Source organism: Castor canadensis, chromosome 19, assembly GCF_047511655.1.
Source record: "Castor canadensis chromosome 19, mCasCan1.hap1v2, whole genome shotgun sequence".
In the NCBI taxonomy this organism is placed as follows: domain Eukaryota; kingdom Metazoa; phylum Chordata; class Mammalia; order Rodentia; family Castoridae; genus Castor; species Castor canadensis.
The window spans coordinates 38,215,560-38,232,072 of record NC_133404.1 but is presented as its reverse complement, the minus strand read 5'-3'; the positions used below and the strand labels follow the sequence as shown (position 1 = coordinate 38,232,072).

At 47.0% G+C, this 16,513-nt stretch overlaps 1 protein-coding gene across 12 annotated transcripts in view; it reads right to left on the bottom strand.

The window, feature by feature from the left end:
* Positions 1-4,248: 4,248 nt before the first annotated feature.
* Positions 4,249-16,513, bottom strand: part of Akap13 (A-kinase anchoring protein 13) — a 273,195-nt gene continuing 260,930 nt past the window's right edge. For 9 of the 12 annotated variants that reach the window (XM_020185782.2, XM_074061536.1, XM_074061539.1 and 6 more), the window contains 7 exons: positions 14,145-14,306; positions 13,326-13,396; positions 12,875-12,919; positions 10,501-10,551; positions 9,452-9,880; positions 8,062-8,389; positions 4,249-7,462 (listed from right to left, as the gene is read on the bottom strand). In XM_020185782.2, coding sequence (XP_020041371.2) covers positions 7,413-7,462; positions 8,062-8,389; positions 9,452-9,880; positions 10,501-10,551; positions 12,875-12,919; positions 13,326-13,396; positions 14,145-14,306 — 1,136 coding nt within the window. In that variant the 3' untranslated portion in view covers positions 4,249-7,412. The remainder of the gene's footprint in view (positions 7,463-8,061; positions 8,390-9,451; positions 9,881-10,500; positions 10,552-12,874; positions 12,920-13,325; positions 13,397-14,144; positions 14,307-16,513) is intronic. The other 3 variants (XM_074061538.1, XM_074061537.1, XM_074061540.1) reach the window with 3 other exon arrangements.

Genomic DNA, 16,513 nt, shown 5'->3' with positions numbered 1-16,513 from the left:
GAGGCTTGATGGGATAGCTTGTATTTAGTATTCACTAGGCTCAGAGATTCGTCCCCAGCACTGAAACATAAATGAAAATACAAATGTTCACCTGAAGAATGACCAGGACCTTCCTACTGGCCCCATGTTAGGAAATGCTGTCCGCAGACTAGATTGAAGTGTGTGCAGGGTCTACAGAGCGCTCCAGGGGTTTGACTCTGTGGAGGGGCAACTAATGGTTGCAGGTGTCCCCCAGCCCAGGACACAAGCCAGGCCCCACAACCTGTCCCTTCCTGGGATCCAGATCCAGGAAGGAGCAGGTGCCTTGAGGGGAGGACTATGTTAGGGAGTGACTAGCAGGCCTGGAAAGGAATAGGATTGGCATCTCTGGTGAAGACCAGTTTGGCTCACTCGCAATGCACTCACTCCCCACCTCTTGCCTTTGTCACGTACTCTGGTGGCTCCAGTCAGGTTATAGGCTCAACAGCCAGCCCACCAGGTTGGCCCCAGCCTGGGAGAGCCACATAAGTCTCTCCTTGGGAGGCCCATGGGAGCTTCTGCAGTGTGTGGACAACTGGAGGCCGGTGCTGGCCCCTAGATTTCATTCGGACAGGTCCTGGGTCTCTAGAAGCCGATTTCCCTGATCTGCAAACAGACTCAACAGGGACCTAGGGTCACCCCGAGCCATGAGACCCGGAAGCAGGTGGAGTTGGTGCTGAATCTATTCTGGACTAACAGCCTTTATTCACTGCACATGGCTACCAGGTGCTTTTCTAAGCCAGAATTTACTGGCCATTTATTTTAAAGACCATGGTGGTGGATACCTGTAATCCCAGCTACTTGGGAGACAGAGGTAGGAAGCCCCAAGCAAAAAGCCTAAAACCCTATCTGAAAAACAACTAAAACAAACAAACAAAAAAGCAGTACCTGCCTAGCAAGCCCAGGACACTGGGTTCAAGCCCCAGTAAGAGCCAAAAGAAGAAAAGAACACTGTAAACAGAGCTGGGGACAGGAAACCACACTCTTACCCCTTCTAGGTGAATTCCGTCTAGTGACAGAGCAGGCTGACTGTGCTGGTCCCCTCACTAGTGTAGATGGCCTTGTACCCTTCCATTCTGTGTGAATGTGACCAAGAAGCAGTCACACTGCAGCTAGCTGTGTCCTTGGACGAGGTCCTTCAGCTCCTCCTGCATCAATTGCCACTTCTGTGAAAGGGGGATGTGATGAGAGGCCACTTCAGGGGCTTTATGAGAACTGGATACATTAGGGACAGAGAACGTCCCCAGAACAGTTCCTGGTGCCAAAAGTGTTGCTGTTACCGTGTGGTTATTTGGCTGAACATGGTGACCTCCCACCCTGCCTCAAGCCCTGTGCACCCGGGTGGATTCCTGCTCTGTCACCTTATTTTATGGTGCATGATCGTGAACATCTCTGGTCCTGTTTTCCTTCTTGTGTCGATGCTTTGGGGCTATGTTATACCTCAATGTGGGTTTTGAGGATAGAGGACGTTGCAGGCTAATAGAAAATACGACCGAGAGGTCAGCAATGGGCAGGGTCTTTAGCTGAGACTGGCCCTGAAGCTAGGCAGATCTAGATTCAAATCTGACGTCACCACCTCCAGCTGCCCCAATGCAGGAGAGAGACTTGGAGGTGGTTTCTGTCACAGAAGGCAAGTCCTCTGCCTGACAGTGTCCTTGACTGGGTGTGAAGACATCTGGGAGTAAGAAGGATGGTGTACGCTGTGCAGTGGCCAAGTCAGGACGGCCTTAAGACAGTGACCTTGGCCCTGGAGCTGGCAGGCAGCTTGTGTGTCACCTAGAACCCTCTGGTGCCTCTTTACCTTCTCATTTGGGGTTTTCTTCCTGGTGTGCCTGAGATGCTGACCTGCTGGGGACAGGCACTACCTTCAGAGGGAAGCTGAGCAGAGCCAAGGCAGCCAGTCCCCTGGGTGGGGTGAAAAGCCTCAGATTCAGGAGTCGGGGGGCTGGGCTGCGGGTCCCACTCCCAGGCTCCTAGCACCAGTGGATGGCCTTCCACAGAGGACTTGGGGGCCCACACTTGCTGTGCACCGGGCTCTGGGATGCCAGGAAATGACATTTGTATTTTCCTCTCTATGATACTCTAGGGTGGGTGCTGATGTCTCCATTTTAAAGACAAGGGAGAGGCACTCAGAAGCCTCTTTTGGGGTGTCTGGTCCCAGTACCAGATTCCCTGGGCTCCAGGGCCCTGCTCGGCTTGGGGCGGCCTGAATGTGGCCCCTGGAGCTCCAGTTGTGGGTGTTTGCAACAGTGAAGGTGACTGGCTTTTTAAAGAGGGGGACCGTGCAGCCTCCCCTCACCATTACAGATGGTCTTGGGCTTTTGTGCTTTGTGGATGTGACCACAAAGCAGTCACCCTTGGGTGCTATTGGGTAGTGCCGGCAGCTCTCCTGGCTTTTCTGAGTTGAGGAACAGCACTGCTCCAGGACCACAAAGTGCCTTATCAATTAAGTCATCTGATGTATGGGACAGCAGCTCTGTGACAGGCCCCAGGCTCCATGCTGCTGGCTCTTCTCTCCCCTGGGGCCCAGCAGGCTGGCTGACCCTGCCGGTGAGAGGTTCCATGCTCTCTTGGCTTACCTGTCCCAGCCAGGTCCCCCACCCCACAGGGGCTTCCAAAGAGGTCTCCAGGTAGACCCAGCCCTGCTTCACTGCTTCACGCCTCAGTGGAGGTGGAACAGGGAGATGGTTGCCTGCCAGCCCTGTTCTGTGCAAGGCTTCCCTAGGGCTTGGGGCTGGCATTAGGATCAGGTCGAGTTTCATCCTGGCCACAGAACCGGGGGAACGCGTGGTGTGTACAGCTCCTTAAACTTGGCCCTAGTTTTGACAGCAATGTCCTCCTCCTGTCATTTGTAGAGTGGACACGGGCTCTGCACGGCTCCCATCTCCAGGTCCCTAACTAGACTCAGTTGGATCTTGTGGGAACTCAGGCTTGTTCTCCTCTCCAGCACTCCACTTCTCACAGGCGATAGTGAGATTCTCTGAGAGTTAAGCATTACCAAAAAGCTCAGGGTTGCCGAGAGGGAGGTGAGCCAACAGGTCCACGTGCCAGCTCTTTCTCCTTTTCAGTTCGTTATTAAAAAGAAAGGGATGGACGGACAACATTGCTATTGTAAGGAATAAACTGAATAAGGTAAATAGGTTGCTAGATTTCCATTGACAATGTTTTTTTCCTTTGCCCCAATTAAGGCTCTGATGGAGATAGGTGTGTTAGCAAAAAATAACTAGAACGGAGAAAGTGGTCTACCTTCCCCTGCAGGCTTCCCTGGCTCTGTTGTCTAGGTTTCCCAATCTCCACTCCATATTCCAGGCTTAGCTTTCCTGGAAGAACATTTGCTGCAGGCCTCATAGAGGTAACATAGATATCTGTCTGGTCATGGGCTGTCCCTTGGGATGGGGACCTTCAACCCGAGATGGCCACTTTCACACAGGTGCTGTGACAGAGGCCCTAGGCACACTCCACTGAAAGGCAGCCAGAAATCTTGTGGTCTTTTGTGCCTCTGCTGCTCTTTTGGAGGGAAGACCTTTCAATGCTCTTCTCTCCTCCCAGACAACAGCCTCTCTGGCTCAGAACCAGCTATGGTGGGGCCACAGGGAGGCCATGGGAACCACTTCCTGCAGACTGAGGCTGTCCTATTCCATGGGGGAGGGGACAGCTAGAGCCACAGTGACAGCCAGGGTTGGGGAGTGGGTGAAAAGGGACCAGTGTTTCACCAGCTTGAGGGGAGACAGCTATTGCCAGGGCTACAGAAAGCCTCTGTTCAGAAATCTGAACTTCCAAGTTCACAGATGCCAAGGGCCCTCCCTTGGCATCCCAGCAGGATTTCTGACGGCCGGGAGGCAGAGTGCGATTCCAGGTGGCTCTGCCCCAGTCCTCTGTGCCACTCGAGGGGCAGTTCCTATGTGTGCAATAGGACGTCAGGGCCTTTCTGCTCATTTTGGTTTCCCCACTGGAGGCTGGGCCGGGAAGCCCTGTGGGTCTGGCTACCTGCAAACAGGGTTTTCTTCTTCAGTTTTGGCAGTTGCTTTTGTCTGGGTGTGTGATGGAGTGGAGAAAGTGGCAACTCGCATAGGGAAGGTTAGGTTGGGTGATTCTCACTTGTGGGGCAGATGGACCACTTTTCTCGGGTCCAAGTATTGGCTAAAGGTCTCTCCTCCCATGCCCCAAGCTGCAGTTTTCCACTGGGGAGAAGGCTCTCCACCATGACAGGAATAAGTCACAGCAACAATCAAGACTTTAAAGGAAATTTATTTTTTGGAAAGGGCAGAGGGGGACTTTACAAGAATCTGAAGCCAGTAACTGGAAAGGAGGATAAATAAAATACAAAGCCAATTTGTTGTGGCAAAAAATTCCAGAAAACACACTGGAAAAAAAAAATCTTTACAGTTTGAAACTGCTTCACTTTTTACATAATTACAAATTCATATACAGTGGCTGGGTTTTAACCCACCTGTTTATTGAATGGGATTTAGCATAGAAATGTCCACACAGCAGAGGTATGAGAGGAATCCTAACCACCCTCCTGCAGAGCCGTGCTCTGGGAGAGGTGGTCAGAAGGGTGGGGATTGCTCCTGCTGGGGGATGGGTTCTGTGCTTCCCAGAGGCCCACCTGGCTTGGAGCAGGGGACACTCATCCAGTGGGGGCTGCCCATCTTGTAACCTTAGTGAGAGATGGAGAAGTAACTCATGGTCTGTCAATCTTGGCAAATGAAACAGATGTGTGGAAAGGCTTCTCTCAAAAGCTCTGGCTAATGAGGAAAGTTACGCTACGGTGAGAAAAATTAAGAACCAAACCCCAACGTTTTGCCCTTGGTCTCAGGAGGATGGGCACAGCTCAGAACACAGGCAGATCCTGCTGAGGAAGGGGCAGGCACATATGTCACCGCCAGGACAATTCTTGGGTTCCAAGGCCATCCAGGCATGGAGGGAGGATGCCCTCTGCAGTGACACCCTGGCCACCCACCTTGGGAAGAAAAGCTGGCAATGGGTAAAAAGCTTCAGGGATGGAAGAGAGAAAGGCACAGTATGTGTGGAGAACATGAGGAGATGAAGCTGTGACCCACGGCTTTGTCCTTTAAGGGAGACTACTTAGTTAAGCCCTTGCACACGAACCATCCCAAGGGTCTCAATCCATGCTTACTACTGACACTGAGGCCCCGGAGGCTAATGAGGCAGGGGCAGCTTTACCTGGAGACAGAACAGAAGAGGTGCGGCTCGTACCTTTTCAAAACCCAGCCTGTTGCGCATTTCTCCCCCACATAGTGTCGGGGCGGGGTAGAGGGAATGCTGGCAAAGGCAGACTATGGCAGTGTGCATGTTTCAACTCTGTTTTCTAAAATGGTTAACACGTGATTGTCTCAAAAATGAAGCCAACTGTTAAGAGAGCATTTAAAGTGTGCATGTCGCACACTGGGGTGACAGCTACTGACATGATCAAACCTGGGACCTCTGGATGAATTGCCATCTGTCCTCCAAAACTTAAACACAATTTTAGGCATCTGAGTTCTCTGTCTTGACTGGGTAGCAGTCTTACAAGAGAAGCCACACACAGGGCACTCGTCAAGGTCATAGCTCCCAGGTGTCCCCTAGCACAGCCCCTGTGGTGGGGGCAGGTTTGGTGCCCACAAGTTTCCCACATGCTTCTTTCTGCATTGCAGCCTGTCCTGCAGGAAGCTGTGGGGCTCTTGGCAAGTACTGCTCAGTACCGTCCTCCTGTGAGTCCGAGACAAGGACAGCCAGCTAAGCCTTATGATGGGCCTGCGGAAGTCATGACAGGACAGTTGTGGACTGGTGGAAGGGACTTAACTTTCTGCTGTTTAAGGGTCCTTGGAGGTACAGCATGGTTTCAATAGAAAAATCAGCTAGTTTTGGTCAGAAGACCGAGAAGCTTCTATAACAAAAACAGGCAAAGGTCTTTAATTCCCAAACAAGGAAGAACCACCTTCTAGGATAAAAGAACAAGTGGAGTGGGGGAAGGGACACAGACCTCTCCCAATCCCCAGTTCTCACCTGCACTTTCAGGCACTTGGAAAGACATTGGCTTTTGAGTAAGCCAGGCTACTGCTACTTCATTTTCTGCACTGAATGAATAAATTGTTGGGCTAATATTGGTTAGCCTTAAAAATAAAACAAAACAAACACACACAAAATAAATAAATTTAGGCTAAAATTTTTAAACCAGACCTCTTTCAAATAAACTGAAAGATAAATATCTCCATCTGCAAGGCCAGCTTGCAATTCATTAACAAGCACCAAGTTACAGGTTTGTTTTTCAAAGTATGTTCAAAGCCCCAAACTTCTGAGGGACAGAAAGCAGGACCTGAAGGCCCTGTGTGAAGCACAGAACTCAGAGGACCTCCGCGTGGGGAGTACCGTGCATGGCAGGCATGGGGGCCTCAGAGAAAAGCATGAATGATGAACTGTCCTGCACATACCAGTGGCTGAAAGCCTCAAGCAAACAGATCAAAACTGGGAAAAGGAAAAGATGCAGCATTTGTGACTTCATAATCAGATTTACAAAAATGCTGCAGGAAACCCGAGTTATGCTGAGGCCCCCAGGCCTAGGAAGAACGATTCCCAGTCACACCTTGGGGCCAGCTCTTCTTTGGGTCTGTACGGTAAGAACTCCACACGGGCTCAGCCTCTTCACCTACTTCTCAGCAGTTGTCCTAGCATGGGGGTGGGGACAACCTGGCAGAGGCCTCGGAGCATAGCCTGTTTCTAGGCAGGTACACCGCTGCCTCCTGCCCCAAGGAAGCTGTTCAGGGCTTCTCTCAGTGTATTTCTTCTGGATTAAGCCTGGAACACTGAGACCAACGCAGTATAGACCACGTGTTTTTCACACCTCAGCTGCCTCTCACTGGCTTCACAAATGTTTGTCATCCCTTCTAAAAAGAAATTAGATGCAGAGGAGTCGGTGTGTGCAGATGGGCACTGGAAAGGGAACCCAACTTCTGAGGACTATGGGGCCAAGCACTGAATGAACACCCACGCGCCCCCTAGGCCTGAGCTAAGCTGCCCTGATACCTGCGACAGACTGTGCACACTCCTGGTGTACCCCGTGTGTACGTGCAGATGGGTCACTGCACACAGATAAAAGTCCACACTCTGCTTTCATTCTTGTTGTGTTCCCCAAAATACAAGATATTGCCTTCAGTGAACATCCTGAGTGTGGCCAGCTCCACCTGTGAGTTCTAGACAGTCACAGATGATGGCAGAAGTGAGGCTGGGCCCCTTCCCCACCCTGACATGCAAAGGGTGTTCCTTTGCCCAGGAGGACTGGACACTGAGGAGCAGTGGAGGTCCAGTGTAAGAGACTTGTGCACGAGGGGCAGCAGGAGAGGCAGCGCGGGGCACCAGGGGCAGGAGGCGGCTGCCTCTGCAGAGGAAACAGGTCAGCAGAAGATCTCTTCACTCTCTGCTGACACTTCTGATGCAGGACCCTCTGAAACAGTGAAAACAAGGTGAAAAAGGCCTTTCCAGTCCAGTCTCTGGGGTGCAACAACAGCTAGTTGGGGGTTCAAGGGTGATTTAGTAAGCAAGGTCCTGAGTGATTTATTTCTTCACTCCCTCTAGTTACTCTCTAACTTTCACAGAAGTGGGCGGGGGAACAGACATTTCTCTTTAGCCTCCCACAGAGAAGGGAGCGGTCAATCATAATGAGAGTGGCACAGGAACAGGGAGCATGTCACAGAGTTTAACCACAGCCTCTGTAAACGCTGGCACTTAGACAACTTTTCTGAGTTTCAGAAAAGTTTCTCTTGGGGAAATGAGTATAGGACTAACAATGGTGCTCGCTGCTGTTCCTGGTGAGTAGTTAGGTCTACATGGACAGGAAGGACCTGAATTACTTCATTTAGTAAGTTCCAGTTCCTCAAATGGAGTATGCCTCAAAAATGCAGCGCACACTTGGCATGTGTGTCAGGCAGAGCACAGGTTCTTGGACGTTCATTGCACACAAATGACTGCACCTTTCCACCACACGCTGCCACCCTCGCCTTTAGAATGCATGGACACCAAGGCCACAGGGGGTGGGGGACTCACCACCAGGCTGGGAGCGGCTTCCTTTACTCTTCTTTTTTTTCTCCTTCTTTTCCTTTGGCTTAGTTAACCCAAACAGGCGGGTGGAGGTGGTGGACGGGGCCTGGCCTGGTCCCTCTGGTACTCTGTTTGGCTGGCTGGTTGAACTCAGTATGTGAAAAGGTCCCTTATCTTTGTGTGTCCGAGAAATGCTGTTCCTTTTTGGGGACACTGAAAGTTCTGAGTCCAACGACCCCGATTTGGTTACTGAAGGTGCTGATGGCAAAGAGGATGCCTCAGGATTGGGAAAGAAGGAGGGGACCCGCATTAGCTTGGTATGTTGATGTGACACCTGTGCATATTTAAGAAAAGACATTGTAAGGTGAAGGCCTCTTAGCAGTTACTGGCTGAATTCATCTGGGTGTTTATGCACGGTCCATGGACTCTAGAACTCCTTGTAAAGGTTCAGAACTTCCCAGTTTCACTTATTGCCCTCCTCTGACTAGACTCTATGAACATGTTAAAATATCACCTTTAGTACCATTAACACTTTTGTTATAGGTACTGTATTAGTATATAAAGGATTAGTGGGGCAGCTTAGCAAATAACTCAGATTCCTTGAAGAAACAAAGAGAGCTGCTTATCTACAGACTGACTGACACAGGGATGCAGATCACTACTGCAAGGTAAGGAGACTACAGACCTGTCCAGTTTAGAGCACAAGGGAAAAGAGCTTAGCTTCCACAAAGGCCTGAGTTGAAGGGTAAACCAAAGATGCAGAGGATTGTCAATCTGTGCTCTCAGCTGGGAGCCGTCCTGTTGTCAAATTTTATTGGGATGGGGCTGGGTCCATCCTTGTGTCATAAAAAGCAACAAGGCATCTGCTCCCTACTGTATATTCAAGAAAATGAACACTGCCCCACATTGGCAGTGGGAAAGCATTTTAAAAGGAATTTGTGCACGCCCAGGCTTTCCATCTGCCACAAGTGTCCATGTTCCAGAATAACCACGGAATATCACTAAAAGAGTCAGTGTGCTGAAAAACCGAAAGCCTTTCCATTTAAGCAGCAACCAAAGAGGCACTAAGCAGAGTCCGATGTCTGTATCCCCAAAGGAGAACACAACCTGTGCGTGAGAGGTGGCCCGCCTCCCAGCTGTGGGCTGGTAGTGGTCAGTTCCAAGGGTTCGCTAACTACTTCAGCCTCCTAGAGAGGCAAAAGGCAGATGGAGGCTCTCTTCCTCCTCTCTGCTGCCCCCCCACCCCGCCCCCAGGATAAAGCTCACTGTACAAGCAGGCATATACCACCTTTGCTCTAAGCCATTAATTAGTACCAGTCACTGTCCAGCTTTCACAGAAACAGGAAGGAAAGGTCCTCCCTGCTCCTTGTCTCCCAACTCAGCCCTGAGCTGTTACCTGACAGAAGTCTCGTTCCATCTGCCTCTGCCTGAGCTGCTCCTGCTCTCTCTCCAACTGTCTCTGGGCAGCACGCAACCTCTCCAGGTCACACTGGTAGGTGCCCTTCTTCTGCTGGAGCTCCTCGCGGTCCCGCTCCAGGTCCTGCTGCCCACGTTGCACCTTCTCCTCGCGCTCCACCAGCTGCGCTTCACGCTCCTGCAGCTCACGCTCTCGGGTCTCCCACTCGCGCTCGCGCCTGCGCTTCTCCTCCAGGTGCTGTGCCTGCTGCTTCTGCAGGTTGGCCAGGTCCTGGCGCTGCTTCTCCAGACTGCGCTGCTTCTCCTGCTCAATGAGGGAGCTGGGGCGGGATGAGCTCCTTGTGAGTGCCCTCTCGGTCAGCACCAGCTTCTGGTCCTCAATGTAGCTGTCTTGCTGTAGTACCACGCCCTAAGGGGCACACAAAGGACTGGCATGCAACTCTGGCCCAGAAGCAGCGCCACTTCCTGGGATCCCTCCTGACCCCATACCAGGGGCACCATCACAGGCCCTCCCCTTGTGATTTAAGGGTCTGGTCTCCAATATGGTACCTCAGACAGTGATCACCTAGGAATGTCAAAGGTTCAAGAACTCAGTACTTGGTCACACCTGGTCACATACTTTCTGTAGTACCTGTGTAAGGTGAGTGTGTATGTTCTATAGGTGGGAGAAGGTAGGAACGAGACAGCTGAATGCCTCAAGAAATGAAGGGGACAGAATGTGAGGATTCTTCTCTGGGAAGTACTAAGCAGTGGTTGTTTTGGGAGGGTCATCCTACCAAATGCCACATGGGAGAGATGGAAATTCATACTAAAGACCTTCTAAGGTACAATGATCTCCCAAATACACATAAGCACCCCATGTCATCAAGTAATTCCTGCAGTCCTGGAAGGTAGACAGGGTGCTAAGCACCTGTTTTATAGCCTGGCTTGTCTTGAGAGCCAGTCTTCTCTGGGTTGAGGACCCCATTTAGCCTTAGGCAACCAACAACAGCCCTTTTGCTGCTGTTCTTTAAAGAGGGAGCCTCGTACCTGCAGTGTGCTCAGGAGCTCATGGAGATGAACAATGCTCTGGACAACCTGCTGCAAAAGGAGCAAAAATGGAAACATTCACTTTAGGCTTTCTGTACACCAGAACTGATCACACTCATGGTTACAGCTCCTTAAAATACAACATGGGGCTTCTTTTTTAATGCAGTACTTTCAAACTGAAAGCACCAAGAGAATAACTGACAAAACAAACAATTGTGTGTAAGAAGGATACCAGCACCCATTAAAATGTATTATGGAGCTTCCACTATTTAAGTAACTGGTACAAAAATGGTCTACATACTGGGAAAGGAAATAATATTCAATTAATTTCAGGAATATTAATTTAATAATATTAATTTAGGTCACTGGCTCACATACACACACAAAGACAATCAAATGATTACCATGGTAAAGGCATAAACCATGAAAGAACTAGACGTAAACCTAAGGGAATGTTCTCTGATTTTGAAACGGGCAGGGATTTCCAAACACAGGAGCAATGGAAGGAGCAAAGGACAAGCTTACTTTGATTTAAAAAAGGCTCTCAAACCTTAATAAAAAAATAAGCTGGAAACACAATTTACAAGAGAAATAAAAATATTAAAAACTGATGGACTGCAAGTGTAGCTCCAAGTGTACTTAAGAATGGGTGAGGCCCTTGGGTTCACCCAATCCCTAGCCTTCTAACACATACCCCACCAGCAACAAAAAAAAAAAAAAAAAAAAAAAAAACCAAACTGATTTGAAATCAAATAAATGTAAAATCAATGAAGAAATGCCACTTGACATTACCAAACCAACAAAATATTTGTTGTAATACCTAATATTGGAGAAAGTAAAATGAAAACAGACACTCTTTGCCTGCCAAGTAGGGCTTAGCACTACAGAATATCCAGATAACAATTTAGCATATTGAGGAAATTATCAAAGAGCTGTAAAAAAAAAAAAAAGTTATGTACAAGATTCTTCCAGGTTTGGTTGCATTAGCAGAAAAAGAATCAGGAAGATTTAAGTAAGTTATAGTATATACAGTAAGTAATATGCTGCTGTTCAACAGCAGGTTTTGAGTCCATCAGCCTTGGGAACATGTGTTGCAAGGAAAAAGCAGGATTCAAAGCTCCACCAGTACTGAGGCAAACTCAGGCACAGCACACATCATGTAGAAGCAAAGGATGGAAGCACAAACACCGAACACCGAACAGGAGTTACTTCCCAAGGGTGGGAGTATTTGTTTTAAGTAATTTATGTTATTGGTTCTTTCCCCCATGCCCACCCCCCAATTTTTCAAATTTTCTACCAAGATTAGTTCTTCTGAGAACTTTCTCCTATTTAAGAATGCCATTAAAAAACAGAAATTGTGGATCTATGGACCCTAGTTGTGCACTTGTACTATGTGATCTATGCCAGAATTCTTCAAAAACAAAGTAGTCATGCACTATTTCCTACCCTGACTTTCACTGTGCCAAACAGAAAAACCAACAGCTAGCTTTCAAGGGGCAGATACAGAGAGCAAGCAGCTCAGGACAAGCACACTAAACATAAAACAACATCCTCCTGTGTTTAGGGGATGGGGATGAAGATTCCTCTTACTTTAAAATTTCAAAAAAAAAAAAGCTCCACAGGGGTTTAAGATATTATAATAAATACAGCAAGGAAAAAAAAAAGAGAAATGTGAACAACGTCCTTGAGAAGCCCACCCTAAAAAGCGACTGGTATTCAAGGTCCTGACTAGTCAGCTTACACACAAGACAGAGCTCAGAGTGAACCAACAATGGAGATGGCAGTGACCCTGAAGCTGATTCCATCAGAAGGCATGAGGGAGGGGCTCTGTGACAGTAGTGCTGTTACCCCCACACAGCAAGCAAAGCTCAGGCAAAGGAAGGTACAATAGGCTAGCACCAGGGCTGATTCCCAACAAGGGTCCCTCACTCCTTCATAGCGTAAACCACGTTGCATGAAGGCAGTGCTCAAAGAAGTGAACTAGAGTTTTTGAAGGGTAAGAAATTACTATGTAGAATTAACCACTTATGGCTTTTGGGGTCAGGCTTTTGTTATGGGAAGTTACTTCAAATTCTACTCAGTGGGCTAAGACTAAAAGAGACCACCAAGAGGGCTTCGAAGCTTTCATGTAGACAAAGCTGACAAAACTCAAGAGGCTTCCTATGGAAAGAGAATCTGAGGCTTTCATAGTAGGCAATATTCTAGTTGGCAAAATCCCAAGATTAGCATTTTGGGGAAAGGAAACAGGAAAGGCCAAGGAAACAGACAACTGTACCGTTTACACAAATAGATGTAGCCAGGAGTTGCAACAGCAAAAGAAAGTGAATATTTTTAACCTAACACACACATTTCACACAGTTCATAAAGTCCTTACCTCACTGTTCCTTTTAAGCATAAATACCAAGTTAGCATTTCCACCCTACAAAACAAAAAATATGCATTTTAAAAATAAAGATCTTGATGCAGAAATTATATTCAATGTGTTTCCTAGTTATGTTGTGAAACAGATTAGTCAATAAAAGAACACAATATAGGATTATTTTTCTTTTCTACAGTGGCCTCTCGCTGCAAGGTACTGAAGTTATGAGGTTGGATGGTTTGGGGTTCCTGGTCCTGCTGGGGCCAGGCTGGAGTTAGGAATGGAAACATGGAGCTCTAAGCCAGAGCTCAAAAAGCCAACCAGGAGGGACTCTCAGTTGTATAGTTTGTTTTAAATGCAAACTTTCTTCTAAAAATAAGGTCAGATTTCATTAAAAGTAGCAAGTCAGACATCCAGAGGAAGGTGCAAAGGAGGTTCATAGATAGTAGATTGTAGGAGGAAGTACCTTTTTCAGACCACTGTCTGATTCTGTTCTCCTGAGATCTTGGCCATCATCTCCCTCTTCCTTCTCACCTGCTAAACAACAACATTCAAAAAATTTTTTTAAATTAAAGTTGTGAAATAGATTAGTCAATAAAAGAACACAATATAGGAGCTAGAGGTGTGGCTCAAGTGGCAGCACTCCTAATTTGTAAGTGGGAAGGCCAGAATTCAAACCCTAATACTGGGGGAGAGGTAGAATACAAATAGCTTAGGGCTATGGGAGTGACTCAGCCATTATCCACACTTTCCCTAATGCAGAAGAACTGGAGGCAGGAAGACATGTAAGGCTAAGCATCTCTTATCTGAAATGCTTAGAGCCACAAGTTTTGGACTTCAGATTTTTCAATATTTGCATTAATAATGAGATTCTCTGGAGATGGGACAAACATGAATTCAGTGCTTGTCACAAACACACCTTGATACACACAGCTTGAACATATTTTATATATTTTTAACATGCCTACGTTCTGATTGTGACTTGTCACAAATTTAAGTGTAGAATCTTCCCCTTGTGGTGTGAGGTCAGTGCTCAAGAAGTTTTGGGTTTTGGAGCATTTGTAATTTTCAGGTTAGAGATGCTCAACCTGTGTTAGCACTCCCTCAGTTACAGTGACATACAGCTTAAGTGAGAGCCCAGAAAAACCTTAATTACACAAAATGAGTGCAAATCTGACCGGTTTGCATCTAAAATCTTGTATATTTTAGAAGCTCACTTTAAAGGAGATGGAGCTACCTGGAGACAGGCCATGTTTAGTTCTATGGGAGAGCGGGGACCGCTTACCTTTGGAGGCATTCATCTGATGACTGTCAAATCCTCCAAAGGTCTCTGCTCTCCGAGGCAAGGAAACAGGGCCAGCTGTGACTTCTTGCTCAACAGGGCTGCTGATGGCCTGCCCTAGTATGCCTCCCAAGTTTCCACTGACCAAACCCTGAAGGATCTCCACTGGAAAAAAAGAAACAAAACACGCAAAGCTGACACCTTCTTGTACAATGAAGATGAAAAAAAAGTCACAGTAATACATGATATATATAGGAATAGGCCAGAAAATTCCAAAGAGTGAATAGATGAAGTCCCCTGCCCACAGGGTTTCAGCTCACGTTACATGTTTTAATTGGACTCTACTGGAAATTTTGAGATGAACCTTCAACCTTACTTCTACGAGGCCTGGAAATTTTCAAAGAATGCAGGGAAGCAGAGGAATTTACTAAGGAGCATGGCTTCTGGAGTCAAAGACATTCCTTGGAAGTAAGGTGGGACAATTTGAGAACAACAACTAAAACTAGCAGCTTTTTCTTTTGTCTGTTCCACTAGCAAGTGGGTTTAGAGGGGCTAGAGTAGCCCAAGCCTCTGAGTTCTCAAATCCAACCAACTTGAGTTCTTTTCTAGGGCAGAGGCCACAGAGAATGTGATGAAAGTAGACGAAAAAACTGAGCAGGAAAGGGAACAATAGGGATGAAGGAAAAAAAAAAAGTACACATGGAATAAGGGAGGGAATCAGAGGTGGCAAGAAATCTCCAAACAAGCATTCCATTAAAAAACAAAAAAACAGCCGAAACAGTAGAAGAATACTATGAAATAAAAGTTATCTGGACTGAAAATTTTAAGAAACTGACTTCATACCAAAATGAGCAAGAGAAAAATACTGAAGTCAAATCTCACAAAGTCAGAAGAGAGGAGTTGGAGCACAAGGGGTCTAACTTCCCTACAGACAATAGAGCCATATCAGAAAGACATCCCATAAAATAAATAGCAAAACACACTGACAAAATGTCCTAAGACATGAAAGAACCTAAGGCAAAATGAGAAAACCCACAGCTAGGTGTGGTGGCACAGCCTACAATCCTAGAGTTTAAAAGGCAGGAGGATTTTGAGTTCCAGGCAGCCTAGGCTCTCTCATACATAAAAAAACTCAAAGAACTGGAAAGAAAAATTATAGAAGTGAAAACCAAGCTACAGTATAAGAGCAGTCCACCAACAGACAGTGGCATAATAGGTGAAAGAATAAACATTAAAAAGAAGAGCAGTTGGGTGCCACGGCTCACTCTGTAATGCCATCTATCCAGGGATGAGGCAGAGATTAGGAGGATCGAGGTTCAAAGCCAGCCCAGGCAGATAGTTTGTGAGACCCTATCTTGAAAACACCCGTCACAAAAAAAAAGGGCTGGAGGAGTGGCTCAAGGGGTAGAACACCTGCCTATCAAACACGAGGCCCTTAGTTCAAACAGTATAGCCAAAATATAAAAAAGAAAAAGAAAATGACAAATGTTAAAGTCGAGACGAAGAAGAAGCATTGTATGGGTAATTGGAGTTGCTGAAGAAGAAAAACTAAAGGAAAGGAAAAACACTAAAAACAGTAACTTAAGAATACTTTCCTAAAATTTGAAAAACTTGAAATGACATTATCAAATGGACCACTCTGACGCTGAGAACAACCAGGCATACTCTAATAAAATTACTTGGACTTAAAAGTCCTTCGGGCATGTGGGCAAGAGTATGTGACTTACATGGGGAAAAGAAAATGATCTCCACCCGCTGACAGCAACGCTTTGTGAAGCGACTTTTGAGAGTAACATACCCACGAGAAGGATTTTTCTATCCAGCACAAATCATCATCAGCGTGCTAGAGCTCGGGGAATACCAGTGCCACTCAGCTTTGCTGAGGTGTCTGCTGCAGGTAAGCCACAGACGTCCACGACAGCTAGTGGTGGACACTCATTACGTGCGCTTATAAGAACACAGACTACGGAGGAAGTGTGGCCCCAGTACAGCTACTTAAGCACAAAGGGAGGACAGCTAGCAGTGAAAACGGTACTTGGTGGCAGGAGTATCAGTACTGCTGCTATGTGCATTAGGTGGCATAAAGACATTAAGAAAACACAGAATAATTATATGATGTGTCCTTTAGTGAAGATTCACAATATGGAAGAAATACAGATGTAATACTAAAGAAATTAGATTTTTAAAAAGAAAAAAGCCCTGTATGGGCTGGCTGAGTAGCTCAGAGAGTAGAGCAAATAAATGCCTAGCAAGTGTGAGATCTTGAGTTCAAACCCTAGTACCGTCAAAACAACAACAAATACCAAAACCATGTAGCTCACAACTTGATTGGATGTACCAATGTGAATTCATATAAAATGTATTCCTGCTCT